General features: G+C 36.9%; 1 protein-coding gene across 1 annotated transcript; it reads left to right on the top strand.

Annotated features, from left to right (window-relative positions):
- The first annotated feature begins 11597 nt into the window (after window positions 1-11597).
- On the top strand, window positions 11598-22207 carry LOC107160688 (olfactory receptor 14C36-like). The gene is given in 4 exon segments (XM_015507330.1): window positions 11598-11775; window positions 11778-12521; window positions 16704-16811; window positions 22161-22207. Coding segments are annotated over 4 exon segments (1077 nt in total).
- Window positions 22208-27341: the final 5134 nt, after the last annotated feature.

Raw genomic sequence — 27341 nt, forward strand, 5'->3', positions numbered from 1 at the left:
TCTAACTTATTCTTGTTGGGTATTTTGGTCACAGCAATGAAAAACTGACTAACACACCAATTTTTGGTCATCCCCTCAAATAATGATAGATTTAACAAAACTACAGATGTGGGCAGTGACAGCGCCTCCTGCCACCATCACAGGCAAGCTGCCTGATGCCTGTGCAGCTTATGTCACAATGGCATTCCATTTAGGTGACTGTTATGCTCTCTTTTATTATGCAAGTCACAATAGCACCATGACACATGAGAGATAACTGCCTCCAGGTGTTCAACACCTCTGGGTAACTACAACACAACCCAATATCCAGAGAAAAAATCCTGAAAAATACACACTTCCTCATTAAGGGGAGTCTCCAGGATGCAAGCCAGTCAATTTTCAAATTCCTTTTCATTACAGCCTTTTCCTGTTTCAATGTTAAACTTCTCTAAAAAGGAAGAAAACTGGCATCAAAAATATCATTCCAAAAGGAGAAGAAAAGCAAATCTGCTTCCACAGCTGGACAGTTGCTTGAGGTCAACTGCACTGGCCAACCAGGTCCCTGGAGCACCTCTCAGGTTTAAGGCTCAGAATATCTCTTCATGCCAATCCACACTCCGTCTTCAGAAATTCATCAGCATTGTCCTGTAAGTGTGCCACAGTTTATGGCCCCAGCAGCTCTGCACCAGGTAGCTGCTCTTGGCTGCCCATGTACCCTCCCCTATCGTATCCTCCATAGCCCAGGGAGGGGCAGCAGCTCTGCAGCCTTTAAACAAAACACTCAGGAAACTCCATCAGAAGCAAGTGACAGACGGGCACCCAGCTTCAGTGATTTATCATTTGACAAAACTCTGACTAAGGCAAGGCAAGCTTCCAGTGGACACTCTCCTCACCTGCAGAAGGCTTCCTGGGTCTGGTCTCACTTTTGGTTTTTCTCCTTGTCTTGCTTGTTGCTGTTGTGTTTCTACAGGTAACTCAGAAAATCTGTGGGTTACAAACACCATCATTGGTCAGTGATTGGGTGGTACTGGCTCTCCATGGTCACAAAGCCATCCTTACCCTGATGTGACTTCATTTACGGTTATAATCAAAATTTGGGAGGACTTTGGGGCTCTGAAAAGAGTGATGTTTGTGATGTGTGCTGCGCAATTTCCAGATCTACTGGAGCATTTCTTAGTCCAAGTTCAGGAGCCCTATAACCAGGTGGAATAGGAAGGAAGACGCCACAGCTTTTGGAAAAGCTAGATGGGGAGACTTGGCTTCCTTCCCTCCCAGCCATGGACGTCCAATATGCCCAGGCTGGGGCCACACCCCTAACTCCCCCCCACACGCCTCACAAGCCCTTCAGGCCCCGCCCATGCCCTGAGTAGGCTGGCCTATCTGCTGCAGATGCAGGGCTAGGATTCAGACCCATCTGAGCCACCTGAAGTTGTGGTTCAGTAGCTACCAGACAGGACTCTACCCAGGTGCAGCCCAATAAGGATTCTTGTGCTGAGAAAGGGAATTTTATAGTTTTTGTCAATGCCTGATCCACAACAGACTTCTGATTATGTAAGTGAGGGCTTGGCTGAGACTGTGAACTCATGCCGAAATGGGATTGCTAGGAAGATAGGGACTGATATGAACTCACATTATGGGTCAATAGGAGATAAATCCAATCCAGAGGAGTTAGAATGAGTAAACCTGAAGGGAGGAATTTGCAAGGGAGGAGTAGCCTGAGCTCATTCTGAAAAGCTGGGAGGAGGGAAAGTGGGGAGCTGGATTTTGATTGACACAGAGCTGTGTATCCATTTGTATCTGGTCAGGAAGAGAGAAATGGACATTAGGCATTTTATCCAAGATAATTTAATATGGAGACTTGTTTCCAGGTCGATAAGGATTGCAAACAATTGAAAGAGTCCCTGGCCATTCTTCAGGTACACTTCCAGGCTCCTCTACTGTGCTCAGGAAGCCCAGGTTTCTCTGCTGTGCTGGAAGATCCATGTGGAGAATGCTGGGCCCTGACAGGGAGGAAATTAGGGGCTGGAAGTGGTTGGGACACTTCAGGTTCACAACGAAGAGATCTTGCTCCCAAGCAATACTCAAAACCCAGCCAAGTATCACCAAACCTCACTCCACACATGAACTAGACCCACCACAGCCTCAGAAATGCTTCCATACATTGAATATAGGAGAAAACAGCAACAAGGGTCTGGGCACAAAGAAACAGAGAAGAAACATGGGTCCAAATCCTGGACATTGACTCCTTCAGCAAAGACAGAGAGAGGTCCCTAGAACCAAAATGATAACTACCCACAAAAGACACACATTTAATAGAGGAACGAGTCCAAGTCAAGTGAAGTGCACATTCCAGACCTTCAAAAACTTGAGGAAAGGTGCAAGAGAACCTCCTCCCAAACTCACAACACACCAACAAAGGATCCCACAGATAAAGATGTAAGTGGAATTCCAGAGAAAGATTATAAAAATCTGATTATTAAAATATTCAATAACTTAAAAGAAGATCAAAGTAATTAGGAGGGCACCTATAAGATATAAAAGACCATTTAGGCCTTTAAAGAAGAACTAGGATTAGTCTTTATCAAATTATTTCATGAAATTGAAGAGTGGGAAAACTTCCAATTATATTCTATTAAAACAGTATAACCCTTATTCCAAAACCAGACAAAGATATTTCAAAGAAGGAAATCTACAGACCAATGTCCCTGATGAACATAGATGCAAACATTCCTAATCTTTTTCAGAAAACACATTTAAAAATACATGAAGAAGATAATAAACCATGATCAAGTTATTTTACCCCAGGAATACATGGGTGGCTTAATAAATGCACATTAGTAAATGCAATACACCACATAAATAGAATAAATAGATTTAGAGCTATAGCAACAAAAAGGGCATGGTTATGGCACTAAAATAGACATGAAGTCCAATGGAATTGAAAGTAGATGCAGAGACAAACCCATGCAAACTCGTCTGACTCTTGACAAAGGGGTCAAAAATATATGTTGGAGAAATAATTGCTTTGTAAACATGGTGCTGGGAAAACTGAGTATCCACATGTAGAAGAATAAAATTATGTCCTTATATCCCACACTGCACAACATTCAGATCAAAATGGATTGAAGATGTAGAAATCCAGTCAGAAACGTGCAACTTCTAGAAGAATGCATAGGGTCAGCAAGTATTGGTGCATCCACTGACTTCCTTAGCAAGACCCCTGAAGCTCAAGAAATAAAACCAATCAGTGAGGTAGCATTAAATTAAAAAGCTTCTGCATAGCCAAGGAAATGATAAAGAATATGAAGAGAGCACAACTTCAGAGTAAGAGAAAATCCGTGTCAGCTATTCTTCTGACAAGAAATTTATATCTAGAATATATAAAGAAGTAAACAATCTAAACACCAAAAAAATCAAATAACCCAATAAAAATTAAAAGAACTAAACAGATACTTATTTAGAAAAGAAATACAAATGGCCCGCAAATATATGAAAAAAATGTTCAACATCTCTAGCAATCAAGGAAATGCAAGTCAAAATTACATACAGATTTCATCTCATACTAGTCAGAATGGCAACTTTCAAGAATAAAAATAATGAATGTGGGCAGGTATATGGGGAGGAAAGGACCCTAGTAAATTGTTGATGGGACTGCAAATTAATATAAACATTGTAGGAAGCAGTATGGAAATTCTAGGAATGGGATCATCATATAACCCAGCTTTACCATTTCTTGGTATTTATCCAAAAGAACTAAAATCAATATACTATAGAGATGCAGCCATATCAATGTTTATGGAAGCACAGTTCACAATAGGCAGTTATGGAACTAGCTCAGATGGTTGTCAACAGATGCATGAATAAAGAAAATGTGATATATGTACACAGTAAATTTTATTAATTCAAAAGGAATAATTAAATTGTGGCATTTTCTGGTTAATGGATGGAAGAATAAAACACCATGCTAAGTAAAATAAGACTCACTCAGAAAGTCAAGGATCAAAAGTTTTCTCCCAAATGCAGAATCTAGAGTAAAGTAAGGGGGGAAATGGAGATGGATAACATAAAGATATATGGAAGACCAGTGGAATTGAGGAAGGAGATCCAGAGAAAGGGAGAGGGATGGGAAATGGTCATGTGCATGTATAAATATACAATAGTGGATTCCAACTATATGTGGATCTGTAGAGCACTAATTATTAATTTAATATAAACATTAATTAAAAATAAAGATAAGGCAGACCAGTCTAATAGAAGATGGGGAATCAGGGGAGGAAGAAGAGGAGAGAAAAGAGGGGAAATCAAGAACTATAATGCAGTAAAATAAGTTCAATGTACATATGATTATGTGAAAATGAGTCTTTATGTACAACTATAAAGCACTAATAAAATAAAGATAAGTAAATAAAATAAAAAGGTTCCCATAAAGTAATTCTGAGATAAGCAGTTACTACCTTTGGAAATGTAGCACATCAGGTAAATGCTGGGGACCAGAGGAGAGATGACCCCTCAAACCTTCAGAAGAGACTCCTGAAAGGAGGGTCTGCTAGTGAACTTGACATTGGGGGTTCTGAGCTGCATCTTGCAGTGCCAGGATGTGGACTTCTGGTAGGGAACTGTGCCTGGCCAATGCAGGTATCCCTGAAAAGTTCAAGGAGGCTGGTTCTAAATATGACCTGAGTTAAAGAAGAATAACCCAATGACTGTTATTAACCACTGTTCATCACACACAGGGAAAACTGTAAAAAGAGACTCTCTAATACACTCCCTTCTCAGAAATTAATGGTGAAAACCTATAGAGGATTGATATTCATTGAATTACAGAAGAGGGTGTGATTGAGGAGAAATTTGTGTGTTGGTGAATATGCCTACAGTGGCATTTCTGTTCATAATAATGTACTATAAAAAATCAATTAAGAAAAAATCATATTTACATTAGCATCAAAACTCAAAACTATGTATACACTTCACAATACTGTGATCCTGATTAGAATAAGATGTACTCCATGTTTGTATAAACATGTCAAAAAACACTCTACTGACATGCAAAACTAAAGAAAATTAAACTATAGATCAACAATTTATGGCAAAATTTAAACTAAGAGTGAACTATCTGTGGACCTAAACTACACAATATTGATGAGTGAAATTGAGAAAAAAATTTTAAAAATGGTCTCAGGTCTCTGGACCAGGTGGTGTGAGCTGCTGTGTGCACAGCTTGGCCAGGCACTGAGGGCAATGGGCCACCAAAGCTTGAGTGGCAGCATCCATGTCTGTTTAGGGACACTGGGCCAGGCAGAGAAAAGTTGTAGACAGAGCAAAAGAGACAGTGGAGGAGATCAGATCCCAGAAGATATGCAACATAGTAGATTGGATATTCCTCCCTTAATACCTAGTGTGATGACTCCCAGTGTAAGGGGAGTCTCTGAGCCACTGTGAGGAGAGAGGAACGTCCCCTCAAGGTTGGTGACTGAAGGTGTGGGTCGTATTCAACATGAATAAATTAAATAAAAAGCAAAGGAGAGTAAAATGATATTGACTAGCCATATACTTAGGTCAGTTGGTGAAACTCTTGTAGCAATAGTTGAGAGAAATCAGTGTACTCACATATTGCTGAAAAGAACAAAATTAGCTCAACATATATGTACAAATTTGTCCACCAAATATTGGCATAAATGCATACTGAAACAACGCACAGAAATGTTGCCTGAACTGGGTACTTTGTATGTATTTTGTATGCGTGAAAATGTGTGCCATTTTATATTGATTGATCATTCTTCCATACTTCTGAAGCTGGGAAAATTTTTGTTTATGGACTTTTTTCTGATGATCAACTTCCTTTGCAAAAATAAAAAGTAAACTAACTTTAAATTAGAGACATTTGAAGACACTAGAAAATATGCATTTTCTAAGGCTATTAATGAAAATGCAACCATAACATAGCAAAACCTAGACATTCATAAAACACTACTAAGGGAAAAGGTGTAATACTAAATGCCTACATCAAAAAAGCAGAAAGTCTAAGAACAGATCCTACAATAACAGTAGAAAAGCAAACACAAACGACACTTAAAGTAAGCAGTTGAAAAATCAATGATAGATATTGGAGAAGAAATAAATAAATTAACACTAAATAGCAATACAAAAAGTATCAATGAAAGCAAAAGTTGTTTATGAAAATACAAACAAAATCAACAGACCTTTAGACCTTTAGAACTTTAGACCTTCTACACTAAAAATAAAAAAGCCCAAGGTAAATAAAATATCAGAGAATAAAAGAAACCTTATAGCTGGTGTCACAGAAATGCCAAGATAATTAGCAACATTTTTGAACAACCACATCTCAACATATTGGAAAATATACAAGAAAAGGATAAATTTGGGACAAATATAGCATACAACATCTGAATTATGAGAAAATATATGACCTGGACATTCATAATGACCAAGAAATTTGAATCAGTATTAAATACTTCCGAGTAAAACAAACAAACAAAAACAAAAACATAAAAACCTCCAATAGCTCACGGCTTCACTACTGTTCTATACCAAACATTCAAAGAGAGGTGACCCCACCTCTCTCGAAACCACTCTAGGGAATTGAGATGAATTTCAACTCCTCAAGTCATGTTCCACAAAATACATCGTCTCCCTCGTATAAGATCCAGAAAATTGGGGCTGGGGATGTGGCTCAAGCGGTAGCGCACTCGCCTGGCGTGCGTGTGGCCCGGGTTCGATCCTCAGCACCACATACAAAGATGTTGTGTCCGCCGATAATTAAAAAATAAATATTAAAAAATTCTCTCTCTCTCTCTCTCTCTCTAAAAAAAAAAAAAAGATCCAGAAAATTACACAAAAACCACAAAAAGAGGATTACAGACCCATATCCATATCCTTCATCAAGACCCATGCAAGCATTCTCAGCAAAACCTAGAAAATGGATTCCAACAGTACATCAAAAAGACAGCACCCTGTGTACATATGTAATCTATCCCAGAAGGAGAGAAGCTCAAAGACAATAACCAGCAATCCCACACTATGATAACAGAACAAAGGACCAAATGCTTATAGAAGGATATATAGACTTTTAAATTTGCTGGTATACATATATAAAATGGAATAGTGTTCATTCTCTAAAAGAATAAAATTGTAATAAACACTACAATGTGGATTAATTTGAAAAACATTTCACTGACCCAAGTCATAAAAAAGAACCCATACTGAATGATTCTACTCAACCAAACCTGCAAGACATAAATTTAAACATGGAGATTATACTTAGTGTCTTCAAGTGACTGTAAGTAAGGATAAGTAGGGACAATGGATAGTATTTCACTGAAAGTGATAAAACTATCTGGGAACAAGATGTATTGGGAAGTTGCACAATTTTGTAATGTGGTAGATAACACTGAATTGATAACCATGAACTGTTACAAAGGTTAACATGATGTCATGTGAATTTTATCTCAATGATAAGAAATTTTTGCAGCAAAACTGCAGATAGTGTTAGAGGTTTCCCATTTACAGGTTGGTGAGGAAATGAGAGTTGCCCACCACCCTTAATATTATCTGACTCCCAAATACCCCTAATTCACACTGAGGTGAAGGAGGGCAGAGATGGAAACACACAGTGAGAACCATCAGTCTCTCCTCGGTGTTTCTCATTTCTCTACTGATGTCCAGCAAAGGAATTCCACTGCTTCATCCACTGTCCATGCTGGCATGTGGCCAGGTCCTCTCTCCTGTGCTCAGGAGGGATGATGCCTGGTGGTGTGCTCAGGCCTCCTGCTGTCTCTGCAGGCTGAGCTCTGGGCTCCCTTGGGTCCTGCTCCCACTGGCCAGGCACCAGGTTCACATAAAGCAGAGGTGAATGAGCTTCCCACATCCTACATAGCACTGAGCTCACTGCACAGATGCAACCTGGCTGCAAGAGAGTGGATGGGAAAAACCAAGGAGAGACGCAGTTCTGTTCCCCCCTGGAGAACAGGAGACACTCAGGAGTGAGTACTTGGCAGTTAGAGTCCAGGCACTTCTGAGCCTTATTTTCATGCTGCTCAACAAATTGCAGTTTCATCCAGATTGTCAGCCACCCCAGGAAAAAAAAATGGTTAATTCTTCAAAGAATTATAGGAACAATGAAGTCTTGTAAACACGGTACTATTTTCTGATTTCCAGTGGACTGGACGTCTGCACAGTGTATGCAAGTAATACATGTGATAGTTCTTCATGTTACTTCTTATTGGTTTAAAATTCTTCTATTCAAATAGCTTTTATTTACCACACACTTAGAAAATGCACAAAATTATCTGCACAGTTTTGATGGCTGACAAAGAAATATATTCAGATTAAGGCACAGGGACAAAGTGCCAAATACATTGCAGATGACAGGGAGGTAGATATGAATTCATTTATGCAAATTATATACATTCATATTTTCCAGTAGCTGTTGGAAATAAAAACATCCAATATGGTATACAATTTTCATTGAAATATTTTGAATTCATCAACCTCACTTTTTTCTCCTAATCACAAATATGTTCTCATTTTCAATAATTGTTCACATTTTAGAATAAAAGCATATCACTTAATGAGGATGTGAGTTTAGTGGTAAAAATATAATTATAGGGTCATGCAGCTTTAGAAGCACAGTATGAGGGTCAGAAGTGCTAAAGTGCTCCTCAGCATCCCTCAGTGACTGATCAATAAAACTAAGCCATAATTGCTAATATAAAAAAATGTAATTTAGAAAATAATTAAAACCTGTATTTTACAACACAAACAATCCACTGCATTTTTTAATGCAATCTACTTATTTGATAGTTAAGAACTGTCAGAGAAGTACCAAAAGGGAAAACTCAAAGCTTTCTCCACTAACAGACAAAAGTATTTGCAGAAGCCCTTCTTCAAATTACTGGCATTAAAAATATGCTAATTTCTCTTCATGATTCTATTCTTGACCTTTTTGTTTCCTGACCTTTGTTTTATTTATGTCACCAACTTTTGGTGTTTATGGGAATTTTCAATAAGCATTTTAATTCCTTAGAGGACAAGGTAGTTCTAAACATGCTAAAATTATGAGGTCAAACTAGAAAATTGAAGGCTTATTTCTTATTTTTAAAAAATCTAGGTGAAGAAATTAATCACATTTTGGAGATCTACAATAATACTTGGAGGACCCCAGGAAATAAGGTAGTGGTCCCATATTTATTTCGTCATATCCATAATCTAAAGTTTCCTGTGAGACTGATCCATGAAAAAAGTAAGTCAAATATAGAGAAGAATTTTTCAAGAAGTAGTTAAACACATAAGCAATGATGGACATCAATTAAATTCATATGATTCAAACTGATTACTAGAAAATTTACTAAGTTCTATTGGAAAAATAAAAATAGTACGTGGTTTAGTATAAAAAGTGGAAACAAAAAAAGTCTCTGTAGTTTATGCCAACTTCCAGATCCTGAGCACATATTTGTTTATCTTATATTTGACACAAATGTCTAGGGGTGGTGAGCAAGGACTCCTGTAGTGTCTGGAAGTCAGTATAAAAGTTTGAAAACCTGTAAAGTTTTTAATATGCATTTGTCTCATCACCCATCACCTTCTGAATTTGTCATATGCATTTATATTTTCACAAAATGTATTATTGTATTATTTCTCTCAGGGTAATCAATTTACTTGAAAATACCAATATTTTTCTTCTTTCCTAAACTTAACCATCAAAAATAGCTGTAGCCATAGTTGTGTCATCGGTTATGCTTCTTGAGCAATTACTGCTATAAAGACATCTTACCTTGCAAGTGCACAGGGCACCTGCGATTGCATGACCTCCCACCATCCTGCACTGTGTGTGCTACAGTAGTGTAGAAGGGGCAGAGCCTGCTTGGGAGCTCTTCATCTGTAAGTCAGTAGCATAAAGAAATCCAGTCCAGGGGAGTGATCAGTCAACAAAGCCACCAGGCATTAGTTCATTACCACTGTGAAGGAAGTCATGCACAAGCTACTAAAAAGATGAACAATACAAGGTCCCAAATCAAGAAATTTGCACCAGTGATCTGAGTGATGAATACATACAGATTTAATTCAACGCAATACAATATGTCTGTTTCTAACACTATACAGAAGGAGGAAACGTTTAAGATTGTAAAGCAGTTTCCAGAGGAAAAGTTTCATTTGAGCCTTCTTTAATGGATACACAATATGGAGAAAATTATATCAAACTATGTCACAGTTTGAAAAGGCTTCTGTCAGCAAGTTCCAGGGTATGCTATAAACAAGGGGGTCACGTGGGAGTGAGCCTCAGGTTTGTATGAGGAGGAATGGGGGATGAAGCAAGACAGTGTTCAGGTAGACAGAATAGGACCCCTTGAACTTCACCCTCACTGTAAAATTAACACCAACCTACCTGTGTCTGGCTACCCACCCCTGACCCTGGGGGACACATATTTCCAGAGGAACCCAGGGAGGCTCAATAGGAAGATCACTTTTCTAAGGGTAAGTGTGGTTAACCTAGAAGGTCCTGAGAAGGACTCAGTTTTGTCGAGGACAGAGGAAATGACAATATGGATGACTCTAGATTGAGTCACCTATAGGTGGTCTGAGTTGCTGTAGAAGTGTTGTAACCATGGGGAAAACATTCTTTTAGCATATATATATTCAGTACTTTTTGTATAACTATGATGCCATTGAGAAGAAAGAAAAATAATGGAAGTGTCAACAAGAAAAGTATAAATTATTGTCTAGACAAAGGAAATTTCAACTTCATGGTGCTGAACACAGAGTGAGAACATATAAAGATACAAAGTAGAGGTTTAGGAGAATGTCAGCTGGACGGGGACCCAGAGGCTCTGAAGACCTTACCCTGATCACCTGGAGAGAAATAAAGAGCCCCAGCAGGAGCTGGAACAGGTCTGGCTGAGGGTGTGTGTCCATGAGACAGCACCATCCCCATCCTGGGAAGCACCAGGGAGAGTGGGGGACTTCAGCAGTGTTCAAGGGCACTCAGGTCACCTCAGTTTTCCACAACACTATACTTGTGACACTGGAAGGGGAAAATTTGAAATCTTGAGATGGTTATCTCATGAGTAAAATGTTTTCATGTTCGTAGTGATCAGTACTCCAACATGACATATATAGATCTTTAAATAAAAACCAAAAAAATACAATATACAGTATAATTTGAATTATTAGGTGTGGAGGTAATGGCAAAATAATATTGAATTTTGTTTATGGAGAAGGATGAAGGTAAATAAACTACAGAGCATTAAACAATGAACTGTCACACAGGTGGTCATGCAGGCGAGGAGGTGGGCAACCCTGGAAGTGCTCTGCATGGAGTCTCTGGAGGTCAGGGGAGGCCTGATGGGGAACTGAGAACAACCCGTGCAGGTCAGGCCCAGACCCTGTGCTGCAGACTTCAACACCAGCACTGGGAGGTACACTCTGCTCAGAAATGAGTAAACATATCAGAAAAACAAGAGTGACCTTTATCTGCAGGGAAAGTGACTACAAAATATAAGAAAACTATTTGGACATGAATATGTGAACTAATTTCATTAATGAGGTTTTTTACTTCCTCTTTTTAACTCTTCATCATCTCAAAAAACCAGAATTTCTAGTAAATGGCCAATTCCACCATGGTAACTGAATTTCTCCTCTTGGGCTCTCCTGATGGCTGGGATCTGAGTTTCCTCTATTTCACAGTATTCCCAATGACCTACCTGGGTACCCTGTTAGGGAACTTTCTCATCGTCACTGTCACCACTGCTGACCAGAACCTGCACACACCCATGTACTTCTTCTCAGGAACCTGTCCATCTTGGACATGTGCTACATTTCTGTCACTGTCCCCAATGCCTGTGTCAACTCTCTCACTGGCAACAGGTCCATTTCAGTGGCTGGCTGTGCAACACAGATCTTCCTGGTCTTTTTTTGTGCATATGTGGAGATGCTATTTCTTACCATCATGGCCTGGGACCGCTATTTGGCCATCTGCCAGCCCCTTCAGTACCTCTTCATCATGAACCCCCAGATCTGTGTCCGCATGACCCTGGCCACCGTGATCAGTGGTGTGCTGTATGCAGGTGTGCACACTGGGAACACATTCCGGCTGTCCTTCTGCCAGTCAAACGTGGTCCATCAGTTCTTCTGTGATGTCTCCTCTCTGCTGAGGCTCTCCTGCTCTGACACCACCAGCAACATGATTCTTATTCTTGTCTCTATTATAGTTGTGGGTGGTGGCTGCTTTGCTATAATAATAATGTCATATATTCTCATATTTTCTGCTGTGCTGAAATTTCCCACCAGAGCCCCAGGGAAGGCCTTCTCCACCTGCACGCCTCACATCCTCGTGTTTTCCCTATTTCTCAGTTCTGGCACAGCTGTGTACCTGAGGTCCTCAGCAACCTCTGACACCCTGCAGGACATGGTTCTCTCTGCCTTTTACACCATGGTTCCTCCCTTCCTGAATCCTCTCATCTACAGTCTCAGGAACATGCAGGTAAAGGAAGCTGTGAGGAGAGTAATGCAAAGACAGTTTTTCTCAGGTTAATGATAAAGTTGCATTTCAAGATTATCCTCATTTCCCTGTTTGTGGTTCTTAGATAAAGCTCTTCACATCTGGGCTTTCCATCTAACCCTGCCTACACTGAGATTACATCATTAGGAGCTGATTTATTTTATAAGGTATCTTTTGTGATTTACCATATTTTTCCATGGATACTTCATAAAATGTGTAATTTTGTCATTGTATACATTTTTATTTTTAATTATTTGTTCTAATTTGTTATACATGACAGCAGAATGCATTTTAACTCATTATTCTAATTGGAGTATAATTTCTTATTTCTCTGGCGGTATATGATACAGAGTTTTACGGTTTGTGCAACCATACATGTATGTACATAGGGTAATAAAGACTGCCTCATTTTGCCAGCCTTGTCCACCCACATCCTTCCCTCCCCTCACTCCCTTTTGCTCAATCTAAAGTTCCTCCATACTTCCCTATGTTCCCCCCATTTATGGATCAAAACTGCATATCAGAGAAAACATTTAACCTTTGGTGTTTGGGGATTGGCTTATTTCACTTAGCATGATATTCTCCAACTCCATCCATTACCCAAAAATGCCATAATTTTATTTTTTTGAGGCTGAGTAATACTCAATTGTGTACATACTACATTTTTGTTATCCATTCATCTGTTGAAGGGCATCCAGTTTGGTTCTATAGTTTAGCTCTTGTGACTTGAGCTGCTATAAACTTTGATGTGGCTGTGTCATTATCGTACATTGTCTTTAAGTTCTTTGGGTACAAACCAAGAAGTGAGATAGCTGGGTCATATGGTGGTTCCATTCAAAGTTTTCTAAGAAATCTCCATACTGCTTCCCAGAATGGTTGCACCAATTTTCGGTCCCACCAGCAATTTATGAGTGTACCTTTCCCCCACATCCTCACCAACAGGTATTGTTGCTTTTTGTTGATAATTTCCATTCTGACTGGAGTGAGATGAAATATTAGAGTAGTTTTGATTTGCATTTCTCTAATTTCTAGAGATGTTGAAAATTTTTTCATATATTTGTTGATCAACAGCATATCTTTCTCTGTGCAGTGTCTGTTCAGTTTCTAAATCTATTTATTGATTGGATTATTTGTTTCTTTGGTGTTAAGTTTTTTGAAGTTTTATATATATTTATATATCCTGGAGATTAGTGTTCATTCATGTACATGTGGTAAAGACTTTCTCCTATTCTGTAGGCTCTCTCTTTATGTTCTTGATTTTTTTCCTTTGTTGTGAAGAAATGTTTTGGTTGATATCATCCCATTTATTGATCTTTGATTTTATTTCTGGTGTTGTGGGAATCTTTTTAAGGAAATCATGTCCTAAGCCAACATAATGAAGGTGTGGTTCTAATTTTTCTTCTATTAGGCACAAGGTCTTGGGTCTACTGCCTAGGTCTTTGATGCATTTTAAGTTGAGTTTTGTGCAGGGTGAGAGATGGGGGTTTAGTTTCATTTTGCCACATATAGATTTCCAGTTTTTACAGTACTATTTGTTAAAAAAGCTATCCTTTCTCTGAAATATTTTTGGCACCATTGTTTAGTATGTGATAATTGTTATTTATGTGGGTTGGTCTCTATGTCTTGTATTCTGTACCATTGGTCTACAAGTGTATTTTGGTGCCAAAACCATGCTGTTTTTGTTACTATAGCTCTGTAGTAAAGTATAAATTTCTGTATTGTGATGCTTCCTGCTTTACTTTTCTTGCTAAGGATTGCTTTTGCTATTCTGGATCTCTTATTTTTCCAAATGCATTTCAAAATTGGGTTTTTTTTCTATTTCTATAAATAATAACAATGGGATTTAATAGGAATTGCATTAAATCTGTATAAAGACTTTGGAAATATTGTCATTTTGACAACATTAATTCTGCCTATCCAAGATCATGGGGGGTTTTCCATTTTCTAAGGTCATCAATTTCCTTCTTGTTTTTTGTTGTTTTCATTGTAGATGTCTTCTACCACTTTTGTAAGATTGGTTCCCAAGTATTTTTTATCAATACATAATTTAATAAAAAATATAATTCAACATATTTTCTGAAATTCTTTGAGGATATATATATATATATATATATATATATATATTTCATCAAATTCATCCAATATGTCCTCTTACCTATATCAAATACTGTGAAAGAGGAAAGTTTTACCAATTTAAACTAGAGATAACTTACACTCCATAATCTACTCTTACTCAGAGCCAGTGTCAAATATGCAAGAACTGTGATATATACTTTTGTCAATTAATTATTTGAAAAAAATACAAAAATCAAATCCTAAAGAATTTGTGACCAAAAATCCAGAGAGAAACACAATAATATTTCTCTCCATCTAGAACATTAAAAAAGAAGAATTTCTTCATCCATGAAGTATTCAGAGGACCATTGTTACCACCCCTGAGTCCTGATAATAAATCCAACTGCTGGGAAACAGACCCCACCTTTCTTAGCTGTTCATGAGTGACCCAGTGTCAGGGACCAAACCCCAAGGCTGAAATGCAGGTCATCTTTTGGACAGTTTTCCTCCCACAATGTAACTGTCTGGCCTCAGTGTCTGATTCCATGAACACTTAAATTTCTCTCACTTTACTAGACTTTTCAACTTCTATCTGTACTTGTTTCCTAAAACCTTGGGGCAGTTTATTTATTTATTTATTTTTTCCTGAGCAGCAATTGAATCCAGGGGAGCATCTTCATACTTTTATGTATTTAATATAGAAACATGGTCTTAGTAAATTGTTTACTGTCTCATTATGTTGCCGATGCTGGCTTGGAAACTCTTCTTCTCCTGCCTTAGCTCCTGATGTGCTGGAATTGCAGGGGTGGGCCACTTCCAAGTCTTGTGGCAATCTTTCATCATCTCACAAAAGTTATTACTCTCCAAACATTCTAGTTTCCTCACTGACATATGCTTTGCCAACTATTAATTATAGCTGACATATGCTCATATCAAGTTACCTAGGAATACTTATATAACAAAAAGAGAAAAAACATGTATATATATGAAAATAATTACATCAAATTCTAACTTTTGAGAAACAATTTTATTCACCAGTACACTAATAGGAAAAAAATGCAAAAAAAAAAAAAATCCTATGTACTTATTACCTAGGTAAATTTAAAATCCTGAACATATTTTATTGATTAGTAAAGGCATTTCTTAAAGTTTGCAGATAGGGGAATGCTTGTAATAGGAACCAGTGAGCACCTCAGCACTGGCTGCTACAGGAAGCCTTGACTTGCTTAACAGGTTCCAAACAGAACACAAGCTCCATCCACACACTGTGTCTATGGTTTCTGGTTCCCAGTGCTCCAATGTTCCCTGATAGAGCAGAAAGACCTTCAGAGAATCCCAGATGAATTCTGCAAACCCCACATTTACATGCATTTCCTCCAGAACTATAGCTTACTGAACCTCGATGGGTGACTTGTATCAACAATTTTTGAGTTAAGTTAGGTGGGTAAAGTTTATACTTAATATATGAATTAAGAATGAAATTAAATTGCAAAACCATCCTTAATGATATGTATCTATCTTGACGAAGACTTTGGATGTTTACCTTATGTTATAAGATGTTTTATATTGAAAGATTTGGTGATGAAGGAAATCAAAAAAGAAAATATTGATTAATAACTTCATGATATTTCATATCTTGTGTCAAATTACACAAAAACACTGTAGGTGTGTGGGTGTGATATGAAACTTCTTCAGAATTTAGAAAAAACTTTACTTTTTGTGCAAGTTTTGTACAAAGAAACAAATTTTTATAGTAAGATAAATTGTGTGATCATATCTATTGTAAAGAGATCCACCAACAAGACATTATGGTAACATAATCTACTGAGTGCTTTCAGGTAATATTCATGATTGACAATATTATGCTATAACCATTACATTTTTCCATGTTTTAAATAGCCTTTACAATATTCATATCAATACCAGAGACATATAGCATTGTAAGAAAGCAGTTGCTTATTTTAGTAGAGTTAAAATCCATATTTGATAAGAGTTTTATCATGATCATTGAGAAAACAAGGGCCAAGGAAGGTGTGGTGGTAAAGTCATTGCAGTCCCTTAAGAGATGTCAACTATTTCAAACTGACAAAAAACAGAAGCTTAGGACATGTAAGGAATTTGCAAGACCACCTCTGTTGTACACTCATGGATGTAGAAGACAAATTCTGTTCCAAACTGCCTTGGGACCACCCCACTAGCACAGGGGCCCAGAAAGTGAGTTTTCCCTGCTCAGCAAGGAACACATTCAGAAATCATCACAGCAGTAATTTCAGGTACCCAACTGTAGCACAAGCTGTCAACAGACTTTGGCATTATATGCATTGTGCTGGCTCTGCAGGAATGCAGGGTGCTCAAGTTAAGGGGTCATGCTGCCTTTCACCACCATCTCTAAAAAAGGCCTCATATGCCAATCAAACTGTAGCAGGGTCTGAGGCCCTGCAGGCTGCCCCTGACCAGGTGATCGGTGAAGCTCTGAAGGTGAAGCCAAAGTTTGAATGGAATTTCCAGAAATTAGAGGTTACCAAAAGCATGAACTGCAGGCCAAGAAAAGCTGCTGGCTACAGAGATAGCTAAAGGAAAAGAGAGCATTTGCCTGTGCTCTGCAAATGGCAAAGCCAAAGAGCAGGAATACCTAAGCACTTTGGAAATATCTTCTTGTAGTCAAGGGTCTTAGATGCTACATGAGGAATTATAGGCGGAGTTGAGGGACATATTTGTTCAACAGGGTTTTGCATTTCCTCATCCCTAATCCATTCTTTGTATGCCCCTATTACTGCCTTTTGCTATTGGAAGATTTACTCTCTGCTAGTGAATACTGGATGTATGTAACTTCTTTTGATGTTTTATAGGGGTTCACAGCCAATAGTTCACCTACAGTTTCAGGAAAGATTTTGGACTTCCACTTTGGGGCAATGCTGGAATTATTAAGACTATGAAACACTTGGAGATGGACTAAATTAATTTTGCATTGTGAAATGGACATGGGGTTTGAGGGGCCAGCAGTAAATGTTATGAATGGGATGTGAGGTGTCTCCCAGTAGTTCCTCTGTTAAAGCAGAAGTTTTTGTCATTTGTCTCTGTGTCTTCTATTCTGTACCACTGGTCTATATGTCTCCTTTGGTGCCAAGACCAGGCCATTTTTGTTACTATAGCGCTGTAGTATAGTTTAAGGTCTGGTATTGTGATGTCTCCTGCTTCACTCTTCTTGCTGAGAATTGCTTTGGCTATTGTGGGTCTTTTATTTTTTCCAAATAAATTTTATGATTGCTTTTTCTAGTTCTATGAAGAATGTCTTTGGGATTTTAATTGGAATAGCATTAAATCTGTTTAATGCTTCTGGTAGTACAGCCATTTTCACAATATTAGCAGAAGCATCCTATGACCCAGCTATCCCATCCCATTATTTATGCAAAAGAACTAAAATCAATAACTACAGTGATACAGCCATATCAAAGTTTATAGAAGCACAATTCCTATATCCAGTTATGAAACTAGTCCAGATGATGGTAAACAGATGAATGAATAAGGAAAATGTGATATATGTACACAGTAAAGTTTTATTCATTTAAAAGAAATAATTAAATTGTGACATTTTCTGGTTAATGGGTGGAGGAAAAAATCATCATGCTAAATGAAATAAGACAGACTCAGAAAATAAAGGGTCAAATGATTTCTTTCATATGCAGAATCTAGAGAAAAGTAAGGAGGCAAATTAGGTTGGATATTATAAAGACATAGGGAAGATATGTGGAATAGAAAAAGAAGATCCAGAGAAAGGGAGAAGGGATAGGAAAGGGTCATGAGTGTGTGTAAATGTACTACAGTGGATTCCACCTCTATGTGCATCTATAAATTCCAATAGAAATAAATAAACACAGGCTGGGGTTGGGGCTCAGTGGTAGAGTGTTCACCTAGCATGTGTGAGGCCCTGGGTTTGATCCTCAGCACCACATAAAAATAAATAAATGCAATAAAGGTATTGTGTGCAACTACAATGAAAACATAAATTTTAAAAATAAATAAATAAACAGATGAGGATAAGGTAGACTAGTAAAATAGACCAGGGGAATCGGGGGATGAGGAGGGGAAAGAGAGGATCCAGGGAGTATAATAGAATAAATTAAGTTCCATGTGTGTATAATTATATTAAAGTGAATATTTATGTACAATTAAAAATAACCAATAAAGGCAAAATAAGTAAAAAGAGTTCCATTAATAAGTTCAGACATAAACAGTTACTACCATTGGAAATGTAGCACATCAGGTAAATGCTGGGAACCAGGGGAGAGATGACCCCTCAAAGCCCAGAAGAGACCTCTGAAAGGAGGGTCTACTAGTGACCTTGGTATTGAGGGTTCTGAGCTGGATCTCACAGTGCCAGGATGTGAACTTCTGGTAGGGAACTGTGCCTGGCCAATACAAGCATCCCTGAAGCCTTCAAAGCAACTGGTTCTGAATATGACCTATGATAAAACAGAAGGACCCAGTGACTGGTATTAACTACTGCTTCTTACACACAGGGGAAACTTTAAAAAAAAAAACAATGTATAATATGACCAATTCTCAGATATTAATGAGGAACAACTATAGAGGGTTTATATGCAATGAACTACAGAAGAGGTTGAGATAAAGAAGAAATTTTTATTTTGATAAATTTGTCACCAGTGGTTTTTCTGTTCATTTTAATGTACTACCAAAAAATCAATTAAGAAAAACCATCATATTTACAATAGCATCAACCTATGTATATGCTTCAAAAGACTGGGATTCTCATTAGAATACGATGTATTCCATGTTTGTATACATCTGTCAAAATACACTCTACTGTCATTGATAATTTAAAAAGAACAAATTTTTAAAAAAATATAAACTAATTAGACTAAATTTAACCCAGGAAATGAACAATCTGTGCACTTAAAATTACAAAATATTGATGAGTGAAATTAAGACAGAAAAAAAATGGACTCAGTCCTCTGGACCTCAGTGCACACAGCTGGACCAGGTACTGAGGGCAAAAGGCCACCCAGGCTGGAGTTGCAGCTCCCCTGGTCTGTTTGGGGACACTAGGCCAGGCAGAGAAAAGATGTGGAAAGAGCAAAAGAGACAGTAGAGGGGGTCAGAGCCCAGAAGACATGATACACAGTAGACTGGATTTTCCTATCTTCATACCCCCTGTAAGGGGAGCCTCTGAACCACTGTGAGGAGAAAGGAATGTCCCCTAAAGTGTGTGATTGAAAGTGTGGGTTGTGTTAAAAGTGGATAAATCAAATTTTTAAAAAGAGAGTATATGTTGATCAAAACATATACAAGCATTCTCAGCAACACCTAGAATACCAAATCCAATGGCACATTGACTAATCATAAACTTCAAGTCAGTTGGTGGATCTCTTGTAGCAAAAGTTGAGAGAAATCAGTGTACTCACATACTGCTGACAAGAACAAGAGTTAGTCCAACATCATATGCACAAACTTGTCCATCAAATATTGGCAAAAGTGCATTCCATGGTCAACCCACCTAACCCTAACCCTAACTTTAAATGAGAGATATTAGAAGCCACTGGAAAACACAGCTTTCACTAAGACTATTAATGAAAATAGAACCATACAAGGAAAAATGTATGACATTCATGAAAAACGTATGACATTCACTACTAAGCAAGAAGGTGTTGCACTAAATGCCTGCATCAAAGAAACAGAAAGACTAAGTGCAGACCCTACCATGACAATAGAAAACAGACACCCACACATGTAAAAAAGCAGTTGGAAAAGAAATGATAAACATTAAATCAGAAATAAGCAATTAACACTAAATATCAACAGAAAATATCAAGAAAACAAAAAGTTGTTTGTAAAAATAAAAACAAAATTAGCAAATCTTTAGCTATGCTAATGATAAAAAAGACCCAAATGAATAAAATATCAAAGAATAAAAAGAAGACCTTTTCACTAATATTACAGAAATGATAAGACCTATTAGCAACTCATATAAACAAATACATACCAACATATTGGAAAATCTATACAAAAGGAATAAATATGGGACAGATGTAACACACCAGAACTCAATTATGAGAAAATAAAAGACCCAGACATTAATATGACCAATAAATTTGAATCAGTAATAAAAGATTCCTAATAAAGAAACCTCCAGCAGATCATGGCTTCACTACTGTTTTACCAAACCTTCAAAAAGAAGAGACACCATGTCTCCTGAAACCACTCCAGGGAACTGAAATGAACTTCAACTCCTCAAGTCACATTCCACAAAACCATCATTTTCCTAATATAAGATCCAGAAAACTACACAAAAAACCACCAAAAAAGAGGATTATAGACCCATATCCTTGATCAAGACATATACAAGCATTCTCAGCAACACCTAAAAACCAAATCCAACGGCACATGAAAACAATAGCACTCCATATATATGAATCTACCCCAGGAGGCAACAAAACCCAACAGACAGTGATTGACAAATCACACACTATTTAAAAGAACAAAGGACCAAAATGGCTATAGGTAGATATATGGATTTTTAAAATGCTGATATAAATATATAATGGAAACTTATTCATCCACTAAAAGAATAAAATAGTAATAGATGTTATAATGTGAAACAATTGTGAAAATATCAGGCTGAGTGAAGTCATAAAAAAAGATCACACACTGAATGATCTACTTATACAAAATCTCCAGGACATAAATTCAAACATGGAGATTATACTTAGTGGCTTCAAGTGACAGTAAGTAAAGATAAGTCGGGACAATGGATAGATGTTCACATAAAGCAGGTTCACATAAAGCAGAGGTGACAGAGCTCCCCACATCCTACATACCATGTGCTGACTACCCAGATGCACCCTGACTGTAGGCAGAGTAGATGGGAGAAGCCAAGGAGAGACTTAGTTCTGCTTCCTTGTGGAGAACAGGATATATTCTGAAGTAAATTCTTGGCATTATAGTCCAAAGTCATCTGAGCCTCATCTTTATCCTGCTCAGCAATCTGCAATCTCATCCAGATTATCATCTAGTCCAGAAAGTTAGTTCTGCAGAGAATAACTGGCACACGGAAGTCTTGTAAACACTGTAGTTTTTGCGATGATTTCTATTCTTCACTGATAGTGTACCTGGAGTGTGGTGGAGATTTGCACAGTGTTTGCAAGTACTGCATATGAGAGTTCTTCATGCTGCCTCTTGTGGGTTTAAAATCCTTCTTTTCAATTCACTTTTACATACCACACACACAATTGCACAAACTTATCTGCACAGATTTGAGAGATGACAGAAATATATTCAGATTAAGGCAACAGGGACCAAGTACCAAGTACATTGTAGGTGACAGGGAGGTAGAGGAATGAATTCATTTATACAAAGTACATACTTACATATTTTTCAGTAGCTGTGGGAAATAAAAACATCTAATATTGTATACAATTTTCATTGAAACATTTTAAATTTATGAACCTTACCTTTTTGTCCTGATCACAAATCCGTTCTCTTTTTCAATAATTTTCATACTTTATACTAAAGGTATATCAGATGTGATGAGGATTTGTGTTCATTGGTAGAAATATAAAAAAGACAGTTGTGCAGTCTTTGCAAGTACATTAAGAAGGTCAGGATGTAATAAAGTACTCCTCAACATTCCTCTGTGGCTGATCAACAGCACTAAGCCATAATTACTAATATAGAAAGATATAATTTAGAAAATAATGAATTCTTGTATCTTACACTTAAGAAATCTTTGCATATTTTCATGCAATCTGTGTGCCATGCCTTTCCTCATTTTAAGCACTATGAATACAATTACCAAAAGGGAAAGCTCCCAGCTGTCCCCACTTTAGGAGGAAAGCACTTGGAGCCGTCCCTCTTACACTTCTGGCATTAAACCCATGCTAAGTTCTCCTCCTACTTCTGTTTCTGATGCTCATGCTACCTGACATTTGCTTCATTTATGTCCCCATATTTTGGATTTTATTAGGAAATTTTTAATAATCATTTCACCCTTTAAAGGAAGATGTAGTTCTGAACACTCTAAAATTACTGAGGTCAAGCTACATAAACTAAAGCTTATTTTTATGTTAAAGAATCTAGGTTCTAAAGTACTCATATTTTGTAGTCCTACAGGAATACTTTGAGTGCCTATAAATGTTAGGTGGTAATACATATATTTATTTTATCACATCCATAATCTTAACTTTTCTATGACACTTATCCATGAAAACAGTAAGTTTAATTCAAATAAGTTTTCAAGTTGTAGTTAAATACATAAGTAAAGAAGGACATCAATTAAGATGATATAATTCAATCTACTTCATGGAGCATTAACTAATTTCTTTTTGAGAAACAAAAACAATACATGTTTTAGTGTAAAAGAATCTAGAAAGAAAAAAAAAAGTCTGCAGTTCTACATCAGCTTCCAGATCCCAAACACATATTCAATTGTCCATGTCATTTTTGCCACAAATTTCTAGAGGTTTTCACCAAGGACTGCTGGAGAGCCCAGAAGTCAGTATAGAAGGGTGAAAACCTGCAAGGTTTTTAATATGGATTTATCTCATCACCCAACATCTTCTGAACTTGTCATATGTATTTACTTTCTTATACTATGGATCATTATATTATTTCTCTCATCTAAATCAAATTATTTAAAAATACCAATACTTCTCTTATTTCCAAAACCTCAATATCTGAAACACCTGTAGTCATATTTGTATCATTGGTAAACACCTGTTTACAAATTTCTGCTTTAAAGAGACCTTACCTTGCAAGTTCACAAGCCTCTGGGCTTGCATGACTTCACACCATCCTGTACTGTGAGTGCAACAGCCATGTAGAAGGGACAGAGCCAGTTTGGGAGCTCTTCATCTGTAAATCAGTAGAATACAGAAAGCTAGTGCAGGTGAATAGTCATTCAACAAAGCCACCAGGCATTAGTTCACTAACCACTGTGCAGGAATTCCTGCACTTGCTACTAAAAGGAGAAAAACTTGAATGATACAATGTCCAAAATCAAGGAATTTGTACCAATGACTTGATGATTGGTTACATAGTGATTTATTAAAAGATAGTATAACATACTGATTTCTAACAGTACACAAAAGTGGAAAAAATTTGAAAGTCTACAGAGCCCAAGAGAAATTTTTTTTTTTTATCTGAGCATCCTGGTGTTCCAATACACAATAATGGAGTAAATTAGTTTTTAGAAAATTTTTGGTTGAACTTTTTGGGTCTTCTAGGTATAGAATCATATCGCTGGCAAATAGTGCTAGTTTGAGTTCTTCTTTTCCTATCTGTATGACTTTATTTCTTTTGTCTGTCTAATTGCTCTGGCTAGATTTTCAAGAACTATGTTGGATATAAGTGTTGAAAGAGGGCATCCCTGTCTTGTTCCAGTTTTTAGAAAAAAATGCTTTCAATTTTTCTCCATTTAGAATGATGTTTTCCTGTGGCTTAACATGATAGATTTTACAATGCTGAGATATGTTCCTGTTATCCCTAGTTTTTATAGTGTTTTGAACATGAAGGGGTGCTTTATATTGTCAAATGCTTCCTCTGCATCTATTGATATGATCATATAGTTTTTATCTCTGAGTCTATTGATGTGATAATTACATTTATTGATTTCCATATGTTGAACCAACTTTGCATCCTTGGGATGAACCCTACTTGATCATGTGTACTATCTTTTTAATATGTTTTTGTATTCAATTTCCCAGTTCATTGAGAATTTTTGCATCTATATTCATTAGTGATATTTATCTGAATTTTTCTTTCTTTTATATATCTTTGTCTAGTTTTAGAATCAGGGTGATATTAGCCTCATAGAATGAGTTTGAAAGTGTTCCCTTTTTTTCTATTTTATTAAATACTTTGAGAAGTATTGGTGTTAGTTCTTCTTTAAAGGTCTTGTAGAACTCAGCTGTGTGTCCATCTGGTCCTGGGCTTTTCTTGGTTGGTAAGCTTCTGATGGTGTCCTCTATTTCCTTGCTTGAAATTGTTCTGTTTAAATTGTGTATATCATCCTGATTTAGTTTGAGCATATCATATGCCTCTAGAAATTTGTCAATGCCTTAAATATTTTCTATTTTATTGGGGTGCAAATTTTCAAAATAATGTCTAATTATCTTCTATAGTTCTGTAGTGTCTGTCCTGATATTTTCTTTTTCATCACATGTTTTAGTTATTTGAGTTTTCTCTCTCCTCTTTGTCAGCATAGCTAAGGGTCTGTCAATTTTGTTATTTTTTCAAAGAACCAATTTTGGTTCTATCAATTTTTTCAATTGTTTAAATTTCATTGATTTCAGCTCTGATTTTAATTATTTACCATCTTCTACTGCTTTGGGGGGGATGATTTGTTCTTCTTTTTCTAGGGCTTTGAGATGTAATGTTAAGTCATTTATTTGTTGACTTTTTCTTATTTGAAGGAATAAACTCCATGCAATGAACTTTCCTCTTAGAACTGCCTTCATAGTGTCCCAGAGATTTCTATATATTGTATCCGTGTTCTCATTTACCTCTAAGAATTTTTTTAATCTCCTCCTTGATATCTTTTGCAACCCATTGTTAATTCAATAGCATATTATTTAGTTTCCAAGTGATGAAATAGCTTTTATTTTATATTTTGTTATTGATTTCTAATTTTATTCTGTTATGATCTGATATAATTCAGGGCAGTATCTCTACTTTTTTGTATTTGCTAAGAGTTGCTCTGTGGCATAATATATAATCTATTTTAGAGAAGGACCTATGTGCTTCTGAGAAGAAAGTGTATTCGTTCCTTGATGAATAATATACTCTATATATGTCAATTAAGTCTAAGTTATTGATTATATTATTGAATTCTATAGTTTCTTTGTTCAGTTTTTGTTTGAAAGATCTATCCAGTGGTGAAAGAGATGTGTTAGAGTCTCCCAGTACTATTGTGTTGTGGTCTATTTGACTCTTGAACTTGAGAAGAGTTTGATTGATAAACACAAATGCTCCATTTTGGGGGGCATATATATATTTATAATTGTTATGTCTTTTTGATGTATGTTTCCCTTAAGCAGTATGAAATGTCCATCTTTATTCCTTTTGATTAACTTTGGCTTGAAGTTATTTTGTTTGAGACAACGATGAAATTGCTGCTTTATCCCAACCTTTCATTTTCAGTCTGTGGATGTCTTTTCCTATGAGATGAGTCTCTTGAAGGAAGCATATTATTGGGTCTTTTTTTAATCCAATCTACCAGTCTAAGACTTTTGATTGGTGAGCTTAGGCCATTAATATTCAGAGTTATTATTGAGACATGATTTGTATTTCTGGTCATTCTTATTTATTTGACTTGACTTGGTTTCTCCTTTGGTTGGTGTTTCCTTTATTATAGTTCTTCCCTTTGCAGATTTTTATTGTTGTTTTTTATTTCCTCCTTGTAGAATATTCTGCCAAGAATTTTCTACAGTGCAGGCTTTCTTGGTGTAAATTCTTTTAGCTTTTATTTATCATGGAAAGTTTCTATTTTGTCATCAAATATGAAGCTTAATTTTGCTGGCTATAAGATTCTTGATTGGCATCCATTATCTTTTAGAACTTGGTATGTGTTGTTCCAGGATCTCTGCCCACTCCAGCACTCTGTGGCCCAGCAACCCAGAGAGAGGCACCCCATGCTAGGTTTCTTTTTTACCAAAGCGTGGCTCCACAGCCCTACATCAGGGTACATATAGGCTTGAGGGTGCCATCACCATGAAACTGGGATATCACTGCTTCTATCAAGGGACAACAATAAGGACCTGGTAAGATATCACCAAGGTCCCTGTGGTCCTGGCTTCACCAGAGTTATCTCTACTAGGGTTGATAGCAGTTATCCTGTTGCTAAGGTGACAGGGAGTCTTGCATGGGGTTCCCTATATCTTGTTTCTCCTTCTAACAACAAACTTCTTATGATTACCCTCTCATTAGTCATATAATCTAATATCTCCATACTCTCACATCCTACCTCATAAACATCTCAGCCAAACCCCCAGGCCCCCCTTCTACAATTAGAAACTGCAAACCATTACATAAACCTATTGACTATATGGTATAAGATAACCAAACGCATTTATGATTATAGTGACAAAACTGTAAATGTAAAAATAGAAGCTAACTGATCTATGGCTGCACATTGGGTACATTGAGTGCTGTAATATTGATCTCCCCCTTAAAGGTGAGGTATTGGTAACCTATAGAGACATTATAGGACAATAGGGCAGAGGCTATAATACATCGGATCTATGCTGCAAGAGGGAAGTCACATAGACATCATGAAAACACAAGGGAGGAAAGTGCCCCAAACAAACCAAGATACTACAACAATAGAATCCATAGATAGCACCATAGATGATGTATCAGAGAAGGAGTTTGGAATATACATAACTAAAATGATCTGGGAATTAAAGAACAACTTAAGTAAGCAGTTACAGGCAAAAATCCATCACTCCAACAAAGAGATAAGAGAGCAAATACATGCAACCATCAATCACATCAACAAAGAGATAAGAGAGCAAATACAGGTAGCAACAGATTACTTCAAGAAAGAGAGAGAGATTCTGAAAAACAAACAAACAAACAGAAAGTTTTGAAGTGAAAGCAACAATAAGCCAAATAAAAAACACAATGGAGAGCATCAACAACAGACTAGATCACTTTGAAGACAGAACCTCAGAAAATAAAGAAAAAATATACAATCTTGGAAAAATGGCCTCACAGTGAAGATGGTAAAAAAAAAAAAAACCATGAACAGAATACTCAAGAATTATGAGATACCATCAAA

The sequence above is a fragment of the Marmota marmota genome, unplaced genomic scaffold (genome assembly GCF_001458135.2).
Source record: "Marmota marmota marmota unplaced genomic scaffold, marMar, whole genome shotgun sequence".
Taxonomy (NCBI): domain Eukaryota; kingdom Metazoa; phylum Chordata; class Mammalia; order Rodentia; family Sciuridae; genus Marmota; species Marmota marmota.